The 22,006-nt window shown below is 33.5% G+C and overlaps 1 protein-coding gene and 1 long non-coding RNA gene across 30 annotated transcripts in view; one reads left to right on the forward strand and one right to left on the reverse strand.

Annotated features, from left to right (window-relative positions):
* The window catches only part of LOC141378444 (uncharacterized), a 73,682-nt gene that overhangs the window by 29,172 nt on the left and 22,504 nt on the right, over window positions 1–22,006 (reverse strand). The window lies entirely within an intron of this gene.
* fosl2 (FOS like 2, AP-1 transcription factor subunit) lies at window positions 4,812–20,483 on the forward strand. Of its 28 annotated transcripts, none has more exons than XR_015512623.1 (6): window positions 4,812–4,980; window positions 5,324–5,416; window positions 9,243–9,497; window positions 12,409–12,516; window positions 15,577–17,455; window positions 17,907–20,483. XR_015512623.1 is itself a non-coding variant. In NM_001362607.1 (5 exons), exons 3-5 carry the CDS (start codon window positions 9,258–9,260, stop codon window positions 16,135–16,137), a joined length of 909 nt encoding a protein of 302 aa, NP_001349536.1. In that variant the 5' UTR covers window positions 4,820–4,980; window positions 5,324–5,416; window positions 9,243–9,257; the 3' UTR covers window positions 16,138–20,483. The 28 variants fall into 28 exon arrangements, 2 of the variants coding, with proteins under 2 accessions (NP_001349536.1, NP_001076467.1); XR_015512626.1 differs by having other exon boundaries at window positions 15,577–17,198; window positions 17,680–20,483; XR_015512631.1 differs by having other exon boundaries at window positions 15,577–16,936.

The following is a 22,006-nucleotide window of genomic DNA, read 5'->3' on the forward strand; positions in this document are numbered from 1 at the left end:
ATCATTCATTTCTTTTTCTTTAATCTGGAGCATCAACATGACATTCACAATCAGCATTACAACAGCATTGCATCTGTCAAACTTTTCTCCTACTTTCCGGTGCACCTCTCTTAAAGGAGCCAGAGCACATCAATAACTTTCACAACTAACAGCTATTAAACTTTGCACCAGACAAAAGTTAATAAAAAATCTTTATAAGTAGATTCAATAACATTTTTACATTTAAGTATTAATTAACAAAATATAAATTAAAATAATGAGTAAAATGTAAGGTTACACTGTAGTGTGCCTCATCACCAGTAAAATAACCAGCCTTTGTATTTAATGTATATTTTCCAATCAATGTATCGCATCCAAACTAAATTGTGGCCAGTTTTACTTATTATACTGTGCTTTGACTGGCTATGTAGTTTAAAAGCAAAATTGTTAGCTATAGTATTGAAAAACATAATTCACAATGCAAAACCCCGGCCCTGCAGTTATCTCTCTGAAAATAAAAATCTTATGGCCTATAGCCTACTCGTTTCGGTTTAGGCTATGGGACTAAATGTTTTTTTTATACTTACACTATTTTATCCCCTATACTAAACATAAATATAATACTATATATATATATATTCACTTTGGGTAAAAAACTATCATTTAATCTTATTATAAATTAGCTTATATATTTATTTATTTGTTAAAAGTGACATGATTCTCCCCAGCTGTTCTTTTTAGGCTTACAGGACCTTGTCACAACAATGAACGGAATAACAACAACCTGCTAATAATAATAATAATAATTATTATTATTATTATTATGATTATTATGGTAATATTTGATTACCTGCCACTAGAAGCAAAACCTTAAAATAGGTGTCATTATGTCCCAGTTTGCATATCTCTTACTGGCTTTTATAAAATTAAGTAAAAGCATGCGATGAGCAGCAATTCTGTTTCTCTCTAACATACAAACTTTTATTTCATATATGAAAGAGAATTGCAGCACACCTTGAGTGCATGCGTTTATTTTTTTATAACTGCCAGAAACCATTTTGAGGTTGTGCCTATAGGCAGTTGGTCAAATTATAACAATTAGGCTATTAATAAAGCCAGTTATTCCGTTCATGGCTGTGACAACGTCCTGAAAGCCTAAAAAGAAAAGCTGGTGGGAATTGTGTTGGTTTCAAACAAATGAATAAATTAACAAGCTAATTTATAATATGCTTAGACTATCATTTTTTTTCATTAGCCACACTTTATTCTGTGTGTGTGGTTACTATGACCCAGATGTGTAGCCAATGAAATAAAATGCTTAAACATTAAAATATAAGGTTTAGAAAATTTAAGTATAGAAAATAAAATTCAGAGGGAGAGACAGTACTGTAACTGCAGACCAGGGTTTTGTTGCATTGTGAATTACATTTTTCCACACTATAAGCTATGCAGTGCAACAACTAACAATTTTTCTTTTGAAATAAATAGCCAGTCAAAGCACGGCACATCCCATTATTATGATATTAGCTTATAATAATAATTGTCAGGAATCCTTCTGGACTGTCAGATTCATTCACTGCACCTGAACAGCCCCAATCACCAGACTAATCACTAATCACCTTCACCTGTTGCTCATCACTGCTCACACTACATAAGCCTAGAACACTCACTCATTTATGGTTTGATTTATTTGTTATTAGCCAGACTTATTTCTCTTCGGTGTGACAGCATTTACCTGACGATGTAGCCTGCCTGCTCACCAGTTTGTCATCCTGTCTGTTATCTTGTCCTGTGAATCCTGTACTGTTTACCTCGACTGGCATCATCTTGTTTTTGTTACAACCCGAAGTTAAGTTCTGTTTGTTTGTCTTCTTTTTGTTGGTATTGGTTATTTCTTTTATGAACAACCTCAACATTGTTTGAAGTATCATTAAATATCTATTCTCTGTTAATCTGCCTTTGTCTTCTCTCTGATCCGTAATAATAATAATAATATTATTATTATTATTAATAATAATAATAATAATAGTAGTTTGTGTTTCATTTTTGTTATTCATAATATTAGACATTTGTTTGGACTGTGCTCTTTTCAAGCAGCATTTTTTTCATTCTGCAGGCTGTTCGCTCTGGCAGTTGGTCAAATATTTGTTAGTTAGCCTATCATAAAGCAGAGTTATTCTGCAATCAGGTTATGTGCTCCATCAGGCTTATCATAATCTTAATAATATCTTGTAGTGTGCTGTGCCACAGTTTTCTGGTCTTGTAGTGTGCGCACGTTTAAGGTTTGTGTGTGCTGTAACCAGATTTCATTATTGTTTACGATTTTAAAACTCCTGCAGCAGGTGAGTAGAAAACGAAAGCACATTAGAACAAGGAAAAATCAGATACTTATGAAAATCTTTAACATAATGACAAATTAAAAATGTAGCAAACAAATGACGGGCTTGTAACCCAATTACAGTGTAACATTAAATAAACCCCTATTTCCCACAGAACAAAAATCTATTTATGGGCAGGAACAAAAACTTTGTTCCTGCCCATAAATATACACTTTTATAAAAGGATATACACTTTTATATCTTTCTTGGAAAATATATCTTTTTGAAACTCATTTGATATAATTTTTATCTTTATTTTAATGTATTTTTTGTTGGTCTGTTATCTGCAAAATAAGCAAGAAGAAAGAATAGCATGAAGTGCACAAGTCAGCTATATGCTTGTATACTTTAACACAATTTGTTATATAATGTGCAATATTTACAGTTCTAGAGAAGCCCGTTTTAAACTGTTTTAATTTTTAATGACATTATCATTCATTGCGCTGGTCACTTTAAATGAGCCAGGGCAGGCTTTACAGGCTATTTGCAGCGCTGACCTTGTTCCCAGATCACTTCGGAAGAATGAACTTGGTTGGATGAATGATAGAAGTAAGAAACTCATTGTGAGGAAGAAGATGCTTTGTGCATGCCTGACCACAATTTTTTTTGTTTTTGTTTTTGAGAGAGTGTACATGCCGAATTTTGCCAGCCTGTCAAGATGAAAAATTGCTTGCAGCGCCTTAATATTTATAACATAACTATAAGAAATAAGACTTATGACTCCAGAAGAATTTGTTTTATGGATACTGTGGCATAATAATACTGTGAAATTGTCCTTGGTTAGTTAAAGACAATGTGGGAAATATTACTTTAAATTCACTTCATTTTGAATTGACTTAAACTGCATGTGTTACCCACTACATTGCAAAGTTACTTGTCAAATTACCATGGACCATTAATTTGAGTTTAAATTCTTTCATTAGCTTGTTTATGAAAACTGCATGCATGAAAAAAATGACATTCAGTTAAAGATTCAATAACTGAAATATAAAAAAAAAAAAGTTTTATTAGATTAATCCTCTTTAGAGAATTAAGTTACACATTTAAATGGTGAGTTGTCGCCATCTATTGTCGTTATGTCATTGCTACAGATTTATTTAGTCCTATTTTGAATTAATAAATCATTATTTTGACTTTTTGTCTTGTAATTTTAATTTAGTATATCATAACTTGGGCTTTGCTCAACAGGCAGAAAGGAGCTTAATTACAGTTTTATCAAAACTTGTCAATTATTTATTGTCAATTGTTTGCACACAAGAATGTTTTGTCTTGGTGATTTGGAGTTTCCAGTACAGAGACCAAAAGTATATAGTGTAAAGTTTTGCAAACAATAAATGTATAAAAAGATCAGATAAAAAAAACTCTAAGTGCCATCTAGAAATCACCAAATCAGACATAAGAAGACTGCAGTGGACTATCAGGACAGCGGAGAGGATTAGTGCACCTGCTCAACCTCCAGATCTCTACATATCTTTCTCTATACATCTTTATTATTAGATTAGTTGCTTCCTGTTTTAGTCATACATATACACAACCCTTACTGTATATGATTTTGTATCCAAAATGTTTTATTATTTACTTTATCCACTTATGTCATTCTGTGTTCTTGTGTTGATTTGTATGTATATACTGTATGTATATGTGCTTCTGGAAAAAAAAAAACACCTTGTGTGTTTGCAGACACTTGTCAAATAAATCTCATTCTGATTTCTCTGGACACATATTTCAAAGAAATCTCAGCAGCTGAATAACAAACATTATTATTATGCATTATTATGCCATCAAACATAACATAACAGAAGATGTCTGGCCTTTCATAATACTAAATATCTGCTACAGATCATTGACTGCAAAACATTTATTGTGATTTAAGTGAAATTACATTATACATATAATAAGTTGGTTAATTGGAGAAATTAGTAAATGATAGCACTTTAAAATGAGACCAGTTTAAAAAAAGACGTGTTAACACGTAAATTGCGTGTTAACACGTAAATGACGTGTTAACACGTACCAACGTGTTAACGCGTAAATTACGTGTTAACGCGTAAATTACGTGTTAACACGCAATTACGCGTTAACACGTTTGTTGCAGACGTTTTGGCCCCAACGGCCTTCCATACCAAGGAAACCCATTCTCGTGTGCTCTGACGCAACCGCCCATTTTTGGAAACATGCGTCAATGGACGAAACCATGTGTGAAATGGGGGTGACCGCGCAAAGAAAATTGTTTTCAAACAAATTAAGTTATTTCAAACACTTAATTTTTTGCTGAATATGATTTACAAATTAATAATTACTCATATGTTCCTATAAATGCTTGACTTAATGTCAGCGTTTGGCTTTTTTCTCCACAATGTACACTGCGAAGCCCCTTTTGCTACACGGGATATAAAGTCTGTGACGCGGAGACGCAGGTTGGCGTTCATAAGCAGAGCTACGAAATAGAGTAGTGCCATTTAAGTGAGTCATCTAACGGCGTGACCTGTAGAAGTAGCTCTGAACTTCACTTTGTCGCCAAAATCAGTTCAACAAAGTCCATTGCGGCACACTCATCACTGCCGTGAGTCACTGCTATAGGAACAGGACTAAACTACGAGAGCACCGGGTTCACTGAAGAAAAGTAGGTGCTTCACAGTTTTGTTTTTTGTTTTGTTTTTTCATTTTCATCCGGTTCTAGTAGAACATCTCGGTAGCGATGATTATAAGGCATTAGTTACACAGGAGCATCTATTTATTGGACTATTAAAAGGCAACATAAATTGGGAGTGCAGACTTTTTTAATAATAAAGTATTATTCCTGGATTTATCATTTTAAAAAGTATTTTGGAATATCATTTTAGATTAGGTATAAAGGAATCCCTTTGCTTGGAAGTGATTTTTTTTGCCACTGAAGACACTGGTCGTCTGGGAATTCATTTTCATCCATCTGAAATTTCCTCCTCTTTCCCTGGATCATGTACCAGGATTACACCGGGACATACGACACATCCTCCCGCGGCAGCAGCAGCTCACCGGCGCACCCGGACACCAGCCCCATCCCCGCCTCCAGTTACCAGGTATGCACAGATGTGTCTCAGCGCCCGTATACACTTTACATGCTTAGACTGCGCTCTTCGAGTTTACATTATTAGATCTACACATGAATTCAAACTCACAGCGTGCACTTATGCACATCAATATATTATCCTCTTGACACATTCCATGCATTATTAAACAGCAACTTGCGAGTACAGTAATAAGCCATTAATATCTACTTATTAAAGTCCCTATAGTAGGTATACATCTGCGATTTAGCCTAAATGGCAATTTCTACACGACTGGCAATCACTGAAGGTTAATGGTCGTTTTATGATGTAAACAGAACTGCATTTAGTGATTCTGTGCTGTGTTTGATGAAGAAGCAATCACGAGTGATGTGCTTCAAGCTGGACATTCGATTCTTGCGTATGCAAACAGACGATGCGCCCTTACCTGAAGTACCCTATAGGCTACCCTCGGTATACAGTATCCTGTTGTGTGGGTGTATGAGCGCAACTAAACGATCAGGTTTTTAATGGTTTTTAATAATTATGTCGAAAGAAAGTACATTGAGAAAGCCCATATCTCCACAATAGTATGCGCGACATCCACTGAGATTCCGTCTGGCTCTAAATGATCCCTTTTCCCCGTGATGACATTTATTATAGGCTATAGTGCGCATGTCGGCACTAATAACATTTTGTTTCTTTGGAATTAAGCATCTCGTCAGTCGTCAGATAAGGGCAGTGGCGTGGGTGGTGTGCGTAATGTATAATAAACCCACGGATTGTGCGCACGTAGTGACCAAAGGATGCCACACTTCCGGGACTTCCACTTCATAACCTTCATGAGTATGTTTAGTAATGGGTTGTTTTTCTGAAAATACCCTTCCACTGGCCGTCTTTATAGAGAGTATAAAATTACCACAATTCAAATATTAATCTAAAAACTAATTGGCCAAACTTTGGGCTTGTTTTAGACGTTTTCCTCTATCTTGGCGGGTCTGTATGTTGAAGTGAAATGCCAGTATATGGGCTTTCGCCTTACAAAAAATATGTTTCTAGCCTATATCTAATGTTTTGTTTGCGGGCAGTTTAGTTTTTTGCTCACTAGACGTTGGTTTTTGAATTTATTACAGCACATGTCAGAAATTCCCGAACATGGTCACCTTGTAGGGTTGCCGTTTTACTAAACACATGGAATAAACTGCCCCCTTTCGATTCCAGCGTGTGTTGTTTTGACTCCTTCGGGGGAAAATCATGCTGAGGGGAAAATTGTGTACTCAAGAAAAGAGCAAAGCGCCAATTTCGCAACACGAGACAGAATGATAGAACAGTTCAGTGATTCAGTAGCCTATGTTAAGTCGGTGGGATACAAACGCGACAGTTCCTGGAAGTCAGTGTAGTCTTTCGCAATACTTTCCCTCTAAAAAAAAAAAAAAAAAAAAAAAAAAACTTCTTTATCTTTTTAAGCAATATACTCTACTATTAAAAAAAAAAAAAAAAAAAAAAAAAAAAAAAAATATATATATATATATATATATATATATATATATATATAAATGTATATATATATATATATATATATATATATATATATATATATATATATATATATATATATATATATATATATATATACATATATATATATAAATAAATAAATAAATATATATATATATATATATATATATATATATATATATATATATATATATATATATATATATATATATATACATATATATATATAAATAAATAAATAAATAAATATATATATATATATATATATATATATATATATATATATATATATATATATATATATATATATATATATATATATATATATATATATATATAAAGTTAATACATAGCCCACTGCTGGCGCGTTCATTTTTATAGCAGCGCGTTTTCCGTAATTCATATGCCTTCCAGATGATTTGCGGTAAACAACGTGTTCAAATGAAGTCCGTTTCCCGTTAAAATCCCACCAGGAATGTGTGAATGGAGTGGAATTTTGTGGATGGAATGTACTGGCACGGGATCCCAGTTCAGTTTCCCGTCAGTCTAGAATAGACAGAGCAGTCTCATAAAGTGATTCAGCATTTGGACTCCAGCCTATATGTACAAAGAATAACATTTGTAATACATTTCACGATATGTTTTTACATAATGACTTAAAAAAAGAAGTATTATGCATTTACATATACATATTTATATAATGTATTTTCATTGTTTGTCCGTGTTATTTCACGGTGCATTAACTAACTTTAACTAGCACAACTCTGGATTTTATAACACATTAGCAAATGTTCAACTATTCTTAATGCTGTATTAGCATACTATTTTTCAGTATTAGTGCATGTTAATACTAACATTAAGAAATAAAACCTTGTTGTAAAGTGTGAACATATAAATTAATATACGTACATGCATATGTGTGTGAGTGTATTTGAAGAGATGAAAATGTTAACGTTTGCCAATTTATACTCAAAGGATGGCATTTGCTGTTTGTTCAAACTAGGTGTTTAAAATGAGCTGAAACAACATAATACTTGAGATTTTTGGGGGGACAATTTTTTTTGTTTTACGAATAATCCGCTTAAATTTGTAAAAACTAATAAGTTAGATTATGTCCTTCATGTTGTTCCAACACATCATTTTGTGGAACCCAGCATTTTTTTTTTTACAGTTTAAACGGTTTTTAATGGTAAATACATAAATGATGTAAGTTTTTGCTAATTTTTATAACAAAGAGTTTCTTGTATGTATAATATAATTGTGTTGAGAATAAAAAAATACAAAAACAGTGATTTTGCAACTATGCTACTAGTCAGAAAACTCATTTTGTCACAAATGTTACATATTTTTGTCTGCAAGTGATTAGATTGTTGCACACTAAAAAAAGGAAATTCAGGCAAATGTAAATTTAACAGTAAAATGCAGCTTGAAGGATTATATATTTTTTAAATTGAATATTTGCAAATCTGCATTTCCAGATCAACAGATTTAGCTGAAATTAAAACTTGGCATTACATACCGGTCTAAATATAAAATAGAAAGAAAAAAGTTTTCAAATATATATATAAAAATGTATTATCGTATAAGAAGCACATCTGACTGCATTTAAACACTCCAATTGTTTAAAGTTTGAAATCTGTGACTTATTTTAGTAAATACTTGTCAAAATTTTAGTCACCATTATATTTTTAATCTTCTTTTAAACAATGAGGTGTTCAAATGCAGTCAGATGCGATAAGACAATCAATTTCTTAATTGACAAAAAAGAAAAAAAAAGTTGTATACCCACACAGCGGTGAATCCACTGCCCATTGCATCACAGAGGCTATTATCTAATCCTGGTTGGCTTCTGCTAGGGAGGGTTTTGGGCTTTCCCATGATTCACCAAGTGTGTCACCCTGTCGCTCTGGGGGTCAAGCAGTCAAGAGGGTGCAGAGGGAGGTAGCTTGTGGAATGATTCATTAGTCTCAGATGATGGGAATTTGTAAAACAACTAAAAAAATAGGTGGCTTGTAAAATGCAGCAACACAGATCGAGAAATGAATAATCAAGTAACTAAAAATGAAGTTTAACTTTTTAATAAAGAGCAACTGTAAACTTACACTAAATATTGTGTGGTCACACTTCATTTTAATGTACAACTCACGCTACTAACAAACCTTTAACTAAGACATTCAGCTCAAGAAACTGCTAATTAGCTGCTAGTAGCTGGGTTTAGGTTTTGGGTAGGTCATAGATTATAAGTGTAAATAAACAGTGAATATCTTAATAACAGGCCGGTAATAAACTAATGATTTAATGGTGTGAATTGTAACTAAATTGTTTGTTTTTTCCTCCACAGAAGTACCGAATAGACATGCCTGGCTCTAGCAGTGCCTTTATTCCAACAATCAATGCCATAACTACCAGTCAGGACCTGCAGTGGATGGTTCAGCCCACAGTAATTACATCTATGTCTAATCCGTACTCGCGGCCTCACCCGTACGGCCTGTCTGTGTCTAGTGGGCCAAGCCTCCTCGGTCACACAGCCCTCACACGGCCTGGGGTCATCCGCTCCATTGGCGATGCCCGTGGTCGACGCAAACGAGATGAGCAGGTTAGTGTTGAATTTGAAACATCGAAACAAAAATCGAACCTACAGAACCAGTTTTAATGTTTAGCACAGAAACATGCTTTTAAAAGGGACCAGTTTGCCCAAATGGGAAAAATCTGTCATCATTTTTTCCATCTTCAATAGGTCCCGTCTGTCTTTTGTTCTTCAGTTAAACACAAAAGAAGATATTTCGAAGTAGGGCTGCACAATATAAAATAAATTGAATATTGCAATATTTTGTTATTCTGTGATCTAGATTGCGATATGAATTCAATTTCACCAGATGACTTGAATATCTCTATTTAGAAAGAATTAATAATTCTAGACTGATTGGGATGATTTTGTAAATAAGTGCATCTGATTAAAAGATAATACATGCTTAGATCAATACAATAAAAAAAAAAATATATATATATATATATACAATTAACATGAACAGTTTCACAGTTTTCTGAGTCGATCGGTATTCAGGTACAGTAATTACATAATAAAAATTATTTAATAAATGCCTGAATATTTTTAAAATCATTATACAGTCACAGGCCTCAAAAACAGATTAAACTGATAAATTAAAAAGCCATACTCAACATTGCGAATCCTGTGATGTGACTTTTGCGAATGATTACATTGCAAAATTGATAGAAATGATAGCAGCCCTATTTTGAAAAATATTATATTATTATAATATCATATTATTTCAGTAAAAATTGAGTTAATTGACTTTTTGGGTGAACTATCCCTTTAACATGCTGTAAAAACTGCTAAATTTGTAATGACAAAAAGTCAAGACAACAAATACTTAAGTCGCTTTAACTTATTTTGATAAATTAATTAGGCTTCAACTACATTTTAAGAAGTTTAACTTAATATTTTGAGTCAGCTTGATTGATGTATGTTGAGATGACTAGAAAAATTCATTTGATTCAACTCAAAAAGTTAAGTCAGCAATTTCTCTTTCAGTGTAGGGAAGTATTAAATATGGCACTTTTTCAATTTAGCAATAATAACAATTTTAGAATTATAAGGTTCTATCTGATATTTTTGACAAAATTGAGTTGACATTCTTATTAAATGAAAACTTATTTACATTGTGGGACGTTTTTTTAAAAGTTGCTTACATTTTCAGGCTTTTTATTAAAAAAAAAACAAATGTTCACATATACTGTTTGCTATGAAATGCAAAAACTTTGAAGCTCAATATCTCAAAATCATTCAGAACGCAGATAGAACCTTATAATTCTGCTGTTATATAATGCTGCTTTGAATTATTTTTCCTTTTTTATTTAAATATTTAAAAGAACATTCATTAATTAACATAACTAACAACACAACATATACACAATTGAAATCAGAATTATTAAACCCCCTTTGATTTTTTTCCTTTTTAAAAATTTCCCAAATGATGTTTAACAGAGCAAGGATATTTTCACAGTATGTCTGAATGTTTGTTCTTCTCAAGAAAGTCTTGTTTGTTTTATTTCGGCTAAAATAAAAGCAGTTTTTAATTTTTTAAAAAACATTTTATGGTCAAAATTATTATTCCGATTAAGCTATTTTTGTTTGATAGTCTACAGAACAAACCATCATTATACAATAACTTGCCTAATTACCCTAACCTGCCTAGGTAACCTAATTAACCTAGTTAAAAACCTGTAAAAAAAAAGTAAAAAATAAAATAAAATAAAAATAAATAAATAAAAAAAGAATAATAAAAGCATGTAAAGCTTTAAGCTGTATAGAAGTGTCTTAATATCTAGTAAAATATCATTTACTGTCATCATGGCAAAGATAAAGTAAATCAGTAATTAGAAATTAGTTATTAAAACTAATATGTTTAGAAATGTGTTGAAAAAAATTTCACTGTTAAAACAAAAAATTGGGGAATAAATGAAATAAGGCTAATAATTTTGACTTCAACTATATGAACATAGTGCTTTAACACTGTGTATGTATAAACAAAGACAAAACAAATCAACATCAGACAACATCAGTACAGTACAAGCAAAACCTGACAGCATCAGCATCATTTTGTCCATTTATAATTATACCTGGAAGTAATTTTTAAATGGACGCCACATCGTAGTGAACTTGGACCCAGAACCATTTAAATTAAGTCAGATTTTTTTTCTAAACTAAGGAAATGCAACACATCATTGGCAAAATAAGGGGGAAATGATTGTTTCCAGTTGATTTAAATCAAGCGTCTTCCCAAAAGAGAAGACAATGGAGTCCAATTCACTTTTTGACAAATTGTTATTTTCATATACAATACCAAAGACAGCAGTTAAGGGATTTACAAAATATTTTGGAGTAAGATTTAAAAAAAAAAAAAAAAAAAAAAAATATATATATATATATATATATATATATATATATATATATATATATATATATATATATATATATTTATATTTATATATATATATATATATATATATATATATATATATATATATATATAAATATATATATATATATATATATATATATATATATATATATATATAAATATATATATATATATATATATATATATATATAAATATATATATATATATATATATATATATATATATATATATATATATATATATATATATATATATATATATATATAATTTTTTTTTTTTTTTGGATCAAATTACAGATAATCTGGGACATAACCAAAACATATGGGGCTAATGTAGCAGGGGACTTCTTGCATCTTGTACATATGGGGTCAACAGAGGAATACTTCCTTGCCAGCTGGGACTTTGCTTTGAAAATGTAAATGTAGTTTAAAGCACTTGTATAAATGCATGTGATTTAAATTGTGGCATAATAGTTAATGCTAAGCTTTTACATTTTTTATCATTTGTAAAAACTAAATTGAGAATGGTTACATGTATAAGCTCAACCCGTGTTTTGTTTACAGCTCACCCCAGAGGAAGAAGAAAAACGGCGAGTTAGACGAGAAAGAAACAAACTAGCTGCAGCAAAATGTCGGAACCGCAGAAGAGAGCTGACCGAGATGCTTCAAGGGGTGGGTGTTTTTTATTTTTTATTTATTACCACAAGCACAAAACACAAGCATTCCCTAAAACCACTGGTACAACTCGTATTTAGCAAATATCCTCAATGAAATATCTTATTTTTGTTTTACAAGGAACACTAAAATGACCAAAAAAAAAAAAAAAAAAGGTTTTAAAAAGCACAGAGGAAAAGTGTTGTCTGTCTGGCAGACGTGGGAATGCCCCGAGTTTCAGACAATGCTGGCTGCAGTTGAACTACTTAGCTTTATAATGGCATTTCTCAGGCTGTCAGACCTGAAACATTAGGAAGGAATGTGCTACAGGGGTTGGAGAGAAGCTCTTGTCTATAGAGGAGGAAAACCGCAACTAGAGTAGCCATCAAACCCCACGCACTGCAAACTTACCTCTTCCATTCCCTACTTCATTCTTCACCAAATAAGGAACTGATGATAGCTAGGCCCTTTTTTACAACAATGTTTCTTTCTTTGTAAATGTAGCCCTTGTATTGATTTTAGTTTCCTTCTTCCTTGTACAATAAGTCAAAGAGCGCTAGTTTATCTTTGGCTGTCTGGCTACACTGTCAGTGGTAACACCTTTTGTAGGTCTTGACTTTTTTTTTTAAACACTGTTGTTTCAAGCATTCAATATGCCAAAGTAATGTAAATAACTCAAATTTAATTGGGACAGAATTGCAGCGTGACTTTCATAGGGCTAAATTGGTCAAAAGTTCTGGTAAACAAAGGAACTACCAGAATTCTAGAACTACTAGAATAGCAATCATTCTGACTGTTCATATACCACTGCATTGAATTTGTTTTTGTCTGTTATATTTACATTCAACACTTCTATTAAGATTTTAGAATTGTCAAATATCTGTTGTCATATTTCATTAAGCCATTACCCTTAGAATACAATCTTTTTGTGATGTACAGTTGTGTTACGAGTTACTAGACCACCAGTGAAGGTCTCTGTTTGTCTGGAAAGTGGGAGAGCAAAGTTTTTTCAAAGCAGTGAAAATGTGGTTTTGAAAGACATGTTTGAAGTAGTTTTTGCTACCAGAACGTTATGTTTTTATTTTTATTATTTAAATGTATGGGGAAAAAATAGCAGATGCTGAAATGCATGCGATCATTATGACCATTATTGCCATTGAAGACACACTCTGAACTCTTTTGTGTTTTGTAATTTTAATAAAATAATGTTAGAGTGAAATATACTAACATTTAAGAAAAGTCGGGGAATTATAATTGAATGAGGTTTATTTTAAAAAAGTTATTAAATTATAAATTCAAAAACTGAAATGTGCCACTATACCTTAAGATAATCCTTTTAGAATTTACTCTGTTGAATTAATTACCGATGCGTTGAGAATCTTCATTGATGCTTTTATTCATTCATTCATTTTCCTTCGGCTTAGTCCCTTTATTCATCAGGGATCATCACCACAGCATAATGAACCGCTAAATTATCCAGCATATGTTTTGCAAAGCGGATGCCCATCCAACTGCAATCTAGTACTGGGAAACATCCATTCACAAACATACACCAATTTTTATATTTTGTATTTACCTACTGTGGGAGAAATCAGAGCACCCGGAGGAAACCAACGCCAACACGGGGAGAACATGCAAACTCCACACAGAAATGCCAACTGACCCAGCCAAGAATCGAATCAGCGACCTTCTTGCTGTGAGGCAACAGTGCTAACCACTGACCTACCGTGCCACTAGTTTCAGTAGTGTTATGATGTTTATTAACTGTGTACTGCGGCTCAGTGTATTTAAAAAAAATCAATGTACCCTTAGATGAAGAATTTGCTGTGATTTCTGTTTGCGATCTAAAAAAAAAACAGTTTCACATAAAAAAACTAAATAGATTACATATTACAGGATCATTTCTCGGTAAGAAACAACCCATTGCACTTTAAAAACCAATTGCTACCAACCTGACATCCTCCTCTAGAGCCCCAGAAATCATACCTGCAACTTTTTTTCATTCATTTGTTCATTTTCCTTCAGCTTACTCCCTTTATTTATCAGGGGTCGCCACAGCAAAATGAACTTCTCCATCTATACACAATCAATCAGTAAGGTCAATTTAGTTTATTAAATTCACCTATAGCGCATGTCTTTGGGGTAAACCGGAGCACCTGAAGGAAATCTACACCAACACACAGAGAAATGCCAACTGACCCTGCGGGGACTCAAACCAGCGACCTTCTTGCTTTGAAGCGACAGTGCTAACCACTGAGCCACAATGTCATCTGCAATTTTTTCATGAATCGCTAATTTACCCAAAAAAAAGTGAAAAAATTGTTACTCAAAACCAGTCATAAGTGTCCATTTTTTTTTAAAATTGCGATTTATTCATTATCTGAAAGCTGAAAAAAAAGTCTTAATTATTAGCCACCCTGTGCATTTTTCCTTTTAAATATTTCCCAAACGATGTTTAACAGAGCAAGGAAATTTTCACAGTATGTCTGATAATATTTTTTTTTCTTCTAGATAAAGTCTTATTTCATTTCGGCTAGAATAAAAGCAGTTTAAATTTTTTTAAAAACATTATTATTAGCCCTTTAGCTATATATTTTTTTTGATAGTCTACAGAACAAACCATCAATTTACAATAACTAATAATACAATAAGGGTTAATAATTCTGACTTCAACTGTACATTTAGGTTTTATTTGTTAGGACAGAAAGATAAATATATATTCGAATAACTGGGAGGATTATAAAAATCAAAATATAAAAAAAAAATCAGGTTTAAACTTGTTTAAGTTCTTAGCAATGCATCAAAAATTGTTTTTAATTATTTATAGTTGGAAAATATCTTGTATGAAATATCTTCATATATATTTACTTCAAAATTATCGATTTTCCCTTTAAGCCCAAAAAAAATTGATTTATTTTTGGCTATTTTCACAAATGTACATGTGCAACATAAGATCCAGAGTCTGTTTGTGTAAAAACACAATTTAGCAATAATAAAAAAATGAATGATCTTGAAAATCTATTCAAGAATATTAGCCAAAATGAAGCATAATCATTTTTGTTACATTTCTATTTAAAGGAAACAGAGAAGCTAGAAGAAGAGAAAGCTGACCTCCAGAAAGAAATCGAAACCCTGCAGAAGGAAAAGGACAAGTTGGAATTTATGTTGGTGGCCCACAACCCTGTGTGCAAACTGCCGCCCGAAGAACGCCACCAGAGCTCACATTCCCAGCAGTGCGTGCCCCTCCCCCTGACCATGCGCTCTAATCTGGTTCCCCGTGGGCCAATGAACACCCTCAACCCAGTGGTGGTTAAACAGGAGCCTTTGGAAGACGACGATGATGACGAGGATGATGACGACGAAGAAGAAAAAGTCCAGCATTCAGTCATCAAGCCCATCTGCTTAGGCGGCGGCATGTATTGCTCTGATGGAGACAGCCTCAACACGCCTGTGGTTGCTGCTTCTACACCGGTGTCCACCCCAAACAACCCAAGTCTCATCTTTACTTATCCCAGCATGCTCGAGCCTGAGAGCCCATCACCCTCGTCAGAGTCCTGCTCTAAAGCCCATCGCCGCAGCAGTAGCAGCGGTGACCAGTCCTCAGATTCCCTAAATTCTCCCACCCTGTTGGCTCTTTGAAGGAAATTTTGACATTGCTCAGCTGGGATTTGAGTCAGAACTTCACATCAAGTTGAGAACTCTTAAGGGCTAATTTGCTCTTTTTATTTAAACGTTTCAATTTTTTTTTTTCGGTCAGTTGTTGTTTAAATGTACATGCAAATTCCACTCGCTGTATTAATTACAAATTGTGGTGAGGTTTTGTGATGAAGGTAAAGCCAGAGGAGAGATCGCATCTTTCATCTTTAGCATAAGACTCAGAGCAGGTTGCGGTCAGATGTTTGATTTAAAAGATCAAAAATTTATTTGTTTTACTAGCTTGATAATGCTGGGTACACACACACATACACACACACTGGTAATCAGGATGATTTTGGGCCCATTTCTCCCCTTTTTGACAATCTAAAGTAACATCTTATCTCGATGGTTCAAAAGTATATCTTAAAATTTCCTGTGGTGTGAGGTGTATTAAGACTTAATCTGCACAGAAGAACATCTCCGATTGGGAATCATATAATATTTACAATCAAAATCCCGATGTGTGGAAGTAACCCTGAGGAGAAACGCACATACGAACTGGAGATCATCACATGAAACAAAACAATATCCAATCAGAAAGCAAGCTGGCAGAAGAGGGCAGTATAATAAATAAGCACAGTCATGGCGGAGCACAAAAAAAACCCGATTTGCACAGCAGAAATGGAAGATCAGCTTGTAGATTTATGCCGATAAATGATGATGTTTATGCAGTTATTTGTCCATCATGTTTGTTCTCTAATCTCAAGAGATTTGAAAAAATAACGATCTGTTGGTGTGTGGTGTGCTGTCTGGTGAGCTTAGAATCACCAAGAGGCGACACTCGATAGAACTTTCCATTGCAACAGCCTTGCAATTCCACCATTTTGGAGTGAAAGTGATCGGCCGTCCATTGGATCTTATTGCTGTTGCGATGGCAAGCAGCTGCTTTGTTTTTTAGTTATTTATTTGTTTTAAAAAGTGCATTAAAAGCTGAGATACAACCTGAAAGATGAAAATACAACACTTACCATCACAATCATTAGCACTTTAAATAGTTTAAAGACGTTGCTGTTGTTCTATTAGAGTTTTCATTCCAAAATGGCCACTGCGTGACACTAGCAGCATCTAGTGGCTGTTTCCCAAATCGCACTAGAGTGTCGCCTCTTGGCGATTCTATGCTCTTTGCTCACGACATGCCACACACTATGCGAACAAAACAGTGAAAGCTAAACATTTTCAACACAATCTCATAGCAATTCATAACTTTTTGATTTGGAGATGCTGCATGACTTGAAAATATATTGATCTGTTAGTGTGTGGCGTGCAGCGAGACAGCACACTATACACCATGCAAACAAAATGGTGAAATCTAAAAATGTTCGTAACTTGGGTCAATTTGTAACTTTGATTTAGTGGAAGATCAGCTTGTAGATTTATGTTGATAAATGATGTCGATGTTTATTCAGTTATTTGTCCACCATGTTTGTTCTATAGCCTCAAGAAATTCTGCAAGATTTGAAAAATTAACGATCTGTTGGAGTATAGTGTGCTGTCTCACGGCAAGCCACACACTATGCGAACAAAACATTGAAATCTAAACATTTAACAATCTCATGGCATTTCATAACTTCTTGATTTAGTGGAAGATCAGCTTGTAGATTTATGTTGATAAATGATGTCGATGTTTAATCAGTTATTTGTCCGCCATGTTTGTTTTCTAGTCTCAAGAGATTCTGCAAGATTTGAACAGTTGTATATCTGTTGGTGTATAGTGTGCTGTCTCACTGCACACCACACACACTATACGAACAAAATAGTGAAATCTAAAAATGTTCATAATTTGGGTCAATTCGTAACGTTTTGAATTAGTGGAAGATCAGCTTGTAGATTTATGTCGATAAATGTTGAATTTTGTTCTATAGTCTCAAGAGACGCTGCATGATTAGAAAAATGAACGATCTGTTGATGTATAGTGTGCGGTCTCACGGCACTCCACACACTATGCGAACAAAACGGTGAAATCTAAACATTTTCAACAATCTCATGGCAATTCATAAATTTTTGACAAAGTGGAAGATCAGCTTGTAGATTTACGTCGATAAATGATGTCAATGTTTATTTAGTTATTTGTAGAGATTCTGCAAGATTTGAATAGTCGAAGATCTGTTGGTGTATGGTGTGCTGTCTCACGGCTCACCTCACAATACAAACAAAACGGGTCAATCTAAAAATGTTCGTAACTTGGGTCAATTTGTAACTTTTTTGATTTAGTGGCTAGTTATTATTTCTTTGTATGATCTCATTAGTTCTTAGTACAACTTTCTCATTTAGGTTTAGGTGTGGATTGGGGGCACACATCCCTTTAAAAATCATACGCAAGATCAATTCCGTATGAATTAGACACTTTTCTGATAATACGTTACGTTTCCTCATAAGATTGGGCTGGATTTTTTTTGTCCTTGTGTGTGTGGTCTCTTATAAGATTTCAATAAAATCATCTTTTAGTGTGTACCCAGCATTATTAGAGAGTGGGACTGCTTGAAAAAGTCTCAATAGGTACAGAATCAGGACACTAGCATAGATAGCTGCCCTAAAAACATCATCACCTTTTGTATTTGTACGTCTGAATATTGTCGCATTGTATTTTGTGCCCTGCTGTTTTTAATATTTAGGGTTCACTGGATGAGCCTGACTGCTAAATGTTGAAAGAACCAACTTGTATAATAAAACGATGACCTTTGTCGATATTTTGTTTATGCGCGCAAGCACTAAGGATAGATTGCCAAATTTACATAGCTTTTGTTATGTAAAGTTAACAAACAAACAAAGAAAAAAAAAAACACTTTATAGCATCAGCAAATCTACTGTCAGGGATTTTCTTCTGTGTCAGCGAGCCATACAAGCATTACTAGAAGCAATTGCACACAGAACAATATAACAGTACATGAGGGAAACTAGCCATATTGGGCTCTGCCTCCAACCCTGACATGGCAATACTGCTTTTGTATTGGTGCACACTGTGGTTTTCAAATAAAGATAGCAAACTATATATTACTTTTATAATATGTATGTTTATGTCAGCCCCTTTTCAGGGTGCAGTTTGTATGAATATGTATCTATGAACTCTTCTCCCTGAAACACTGGTTGGCACTGATTACTGCACTTTGTTGCAAACTTACAATCAAATAAAACACCGTTCCTTGTGATGATTGATAAAACATGGAAAGCAAAATGACAAAAGGTGGGCGTTGTGCATCAGACACTGAATAAATATACAAATTGCAATTGGAACGGAGACTGAACTTCAGAGAGGTTACTGTTACCGCAGTAACGTAAGGTGAAATAGAGTATTTATTGAACAGAAACTGAACTCAATAGTGGCCTCTACTTGAAGGACTTTGTTTCGAAGGATCCAAGAAAATGTTAGTGTTTGTTAAAAACAAGGATGAGTGATATGTCCCACCCTCCAAAAAGGAAACTGTTTAAAGACTGTGCTGTAAACTGTTCTCTGTTTGTCTTTGAACCTTGTGTAATTTGAGGAAGCCACCTATACAGCTTTCTGCACATGTACTGCTTATCAGTCAATGTATTTTCTCTCTCCCTGTCTGTCTCTTTCTCTCTCTTTTTTATTGCTTTAACTGTTGTTGAAAGACAGAAAAACAACCTACAAAAACAGCAATATGTGTTTGTTTCTTTGGTAATTTAAATTTATTATAATGATAATAATAATAAAAAAAAACATTTACAAAGTGTTATTTTTGGATAGTTGTACTTTGCTGTGCACAGTGTTTGGGTTTTCTGGATATTTCATTGTTACGATGTGGTGCTTGTTTCTTTACGTCTGTTACAAGATGGTAGAATGCACCTGCTTTATGCATCATACATCACTCATTTCTGCCCATCGTTTTTAAAATGCCCTTATATTAATTTGTGAAATGACACCATCATTGCAATAAAAGTCTTGATAATAATAATAATAATGACAATATAACACATCAAAAATAAGTTTTTTGTTTTGATATAAATACATACAATCAACATAATATAAATGCTGTTGATGAAGTAAAGGAAACGGGAAGCACTTTATGCAAAACAAAACATGCTAATGGTAATTAATGCCAATTTGGGCACACATTATACTAGATTGTTTACTTTCACACAGTACATTTCAAATCACATCCAAACTGATGTTTCGATTAAAGGTGCATTCTTTATCTTGCATTATTTTGAGAAAAAAAAAGACCCATTGTCTCATTTCAACTGATCAAATTTTGTAATGATTATGTGCAAGGTTGAAAGTTATTTGCCAAGTTGAAATTTTGGTAAGAAATAAATCAGTTTCAAGAACATTCATGGCTGTTTTGCAGTTGTGTATTGACTTCGGAAAAAAAAATAAAACAGCTTAAACCAGCAGACTGGCTGATTTTAGCTAGTCGACCAGCCTGGTTTTAAGGGGGTTTGGTAATTTCAAGGCTGGTTTCAGCCATTTCCAGCCTGGTCTTAGCTTATGAGGCTGGTAGATGACCAGCTAAAGCCAGACTGGGAGCCCAGCCATAATGTCCAGCTTAAACCAGGGTGGACAAGCTGGTTTTAGCTGGTTATTTTAGCCTGTTTTAGCCAAGGCTGGTTTAAGCTGTTTTTAGCAGGGTATTAGGCCAAATTCATCTGTCAGTGTGGAAATATTTTATTTTGAAATAAATAATTCAGTTTTAAAGAGATGAAATGTTCATTATGTGTCCAAAATATTATATGAGCAATTACAAAATTTGAATATAATGTAGTCTCAGACGGTGTTGGCTGTAATTGGTTACAAAGTAACTACTGTAATTTACTTTTCCTCTAAAAACGATTATCTTTCATTTGTAGATAATTTAATTACAGTGAATTGAAATAGAGCAGAAATTCAGCTGTTCTAAAATCAGTATCAGAGTAAATGTAATTCATGTTTTACAAATAGAGAGCTGCAGAATAACTATTTTCAACTAAAGACGTTTAGGTTTGTCAGATGCTTAAGAAACAATGAATTGAGTAGGAGATTATTGTTAATATAGCTGAAATATGGTGTCATTATCACTTTGTAACATTTTGTATTTTGATAAATATGTTTCAAGAGTTTACACCTAGACAATGCTCAACTATGATAGCAGGTTTGGCATGCTGTCCCGGGAGAGAACCATGAGCTCTGAGATAGATTAGGCCAATGTACATGTTTTTAGATTTTAGGAGGAAACCGGAGGACCTGGAGAAAACCCACGCAAACACAGGGAGAACATGCAAACTCCACACAGGAAGTGCTGACTGGTTTAATTAGAACTTGAACCTGTGGCCCTCTTGCTGTGAGGCAGCAGTGCTAACCACAGAGCCACTGTGTTGCCTGATCATGATTGAGGAGGGAAAAGGGAAGAATGAGGGAGGTGGGTTTTCCAAAAATGAAGGAATGAAGTTCAGGCAGGATATTTATAGTAGTTTTAGAATGATCTGATCGGCTAGCAGATGATTGGGGATGAGGATCAGCTGTACTCGATCATATCACATGCTCCTCTCTAAATTAGTTTGTGAGACTTCACTTAACATTTCTTGAGTGATATTGTTTGAAACAAGGCTAAAGGATTGCCCAATTACAAATAATTAATTTGTATTCTCTATTCTTTGAGATTAAGGATTTGAAGTTGTATTGAGTCAAGTCATTAAATTATTTTTCAGAAAATGTAATTTAAATACAATTTAAGTAATGCAATTAAATTTTTTTTTTTTAAAAAGTAACTTACCCATCACTGATCACTTTAAAAGCCTGTCAGCTCCATGTCTTGTTTGCTAAAATAAAATAATTAATAACATACCATAATAAAGTACTTTACTGATAGAATAAAAT

The sequence above is a fragment of the Danio rerio genome, chromosome 17, assembly GCF_052040795.2.
Source record: "Danio rerio strain M-AB ecotype USA chromosome 17, GRCz13ab, whole genome shotgun sequence".
NCBI classification, from domain to species: domain Eukaryota; kingdom Metazoa; phylum Chordata; class Actinopteri; order Cypriniformes; family Danionidae; genus Danio; species Danio rerio.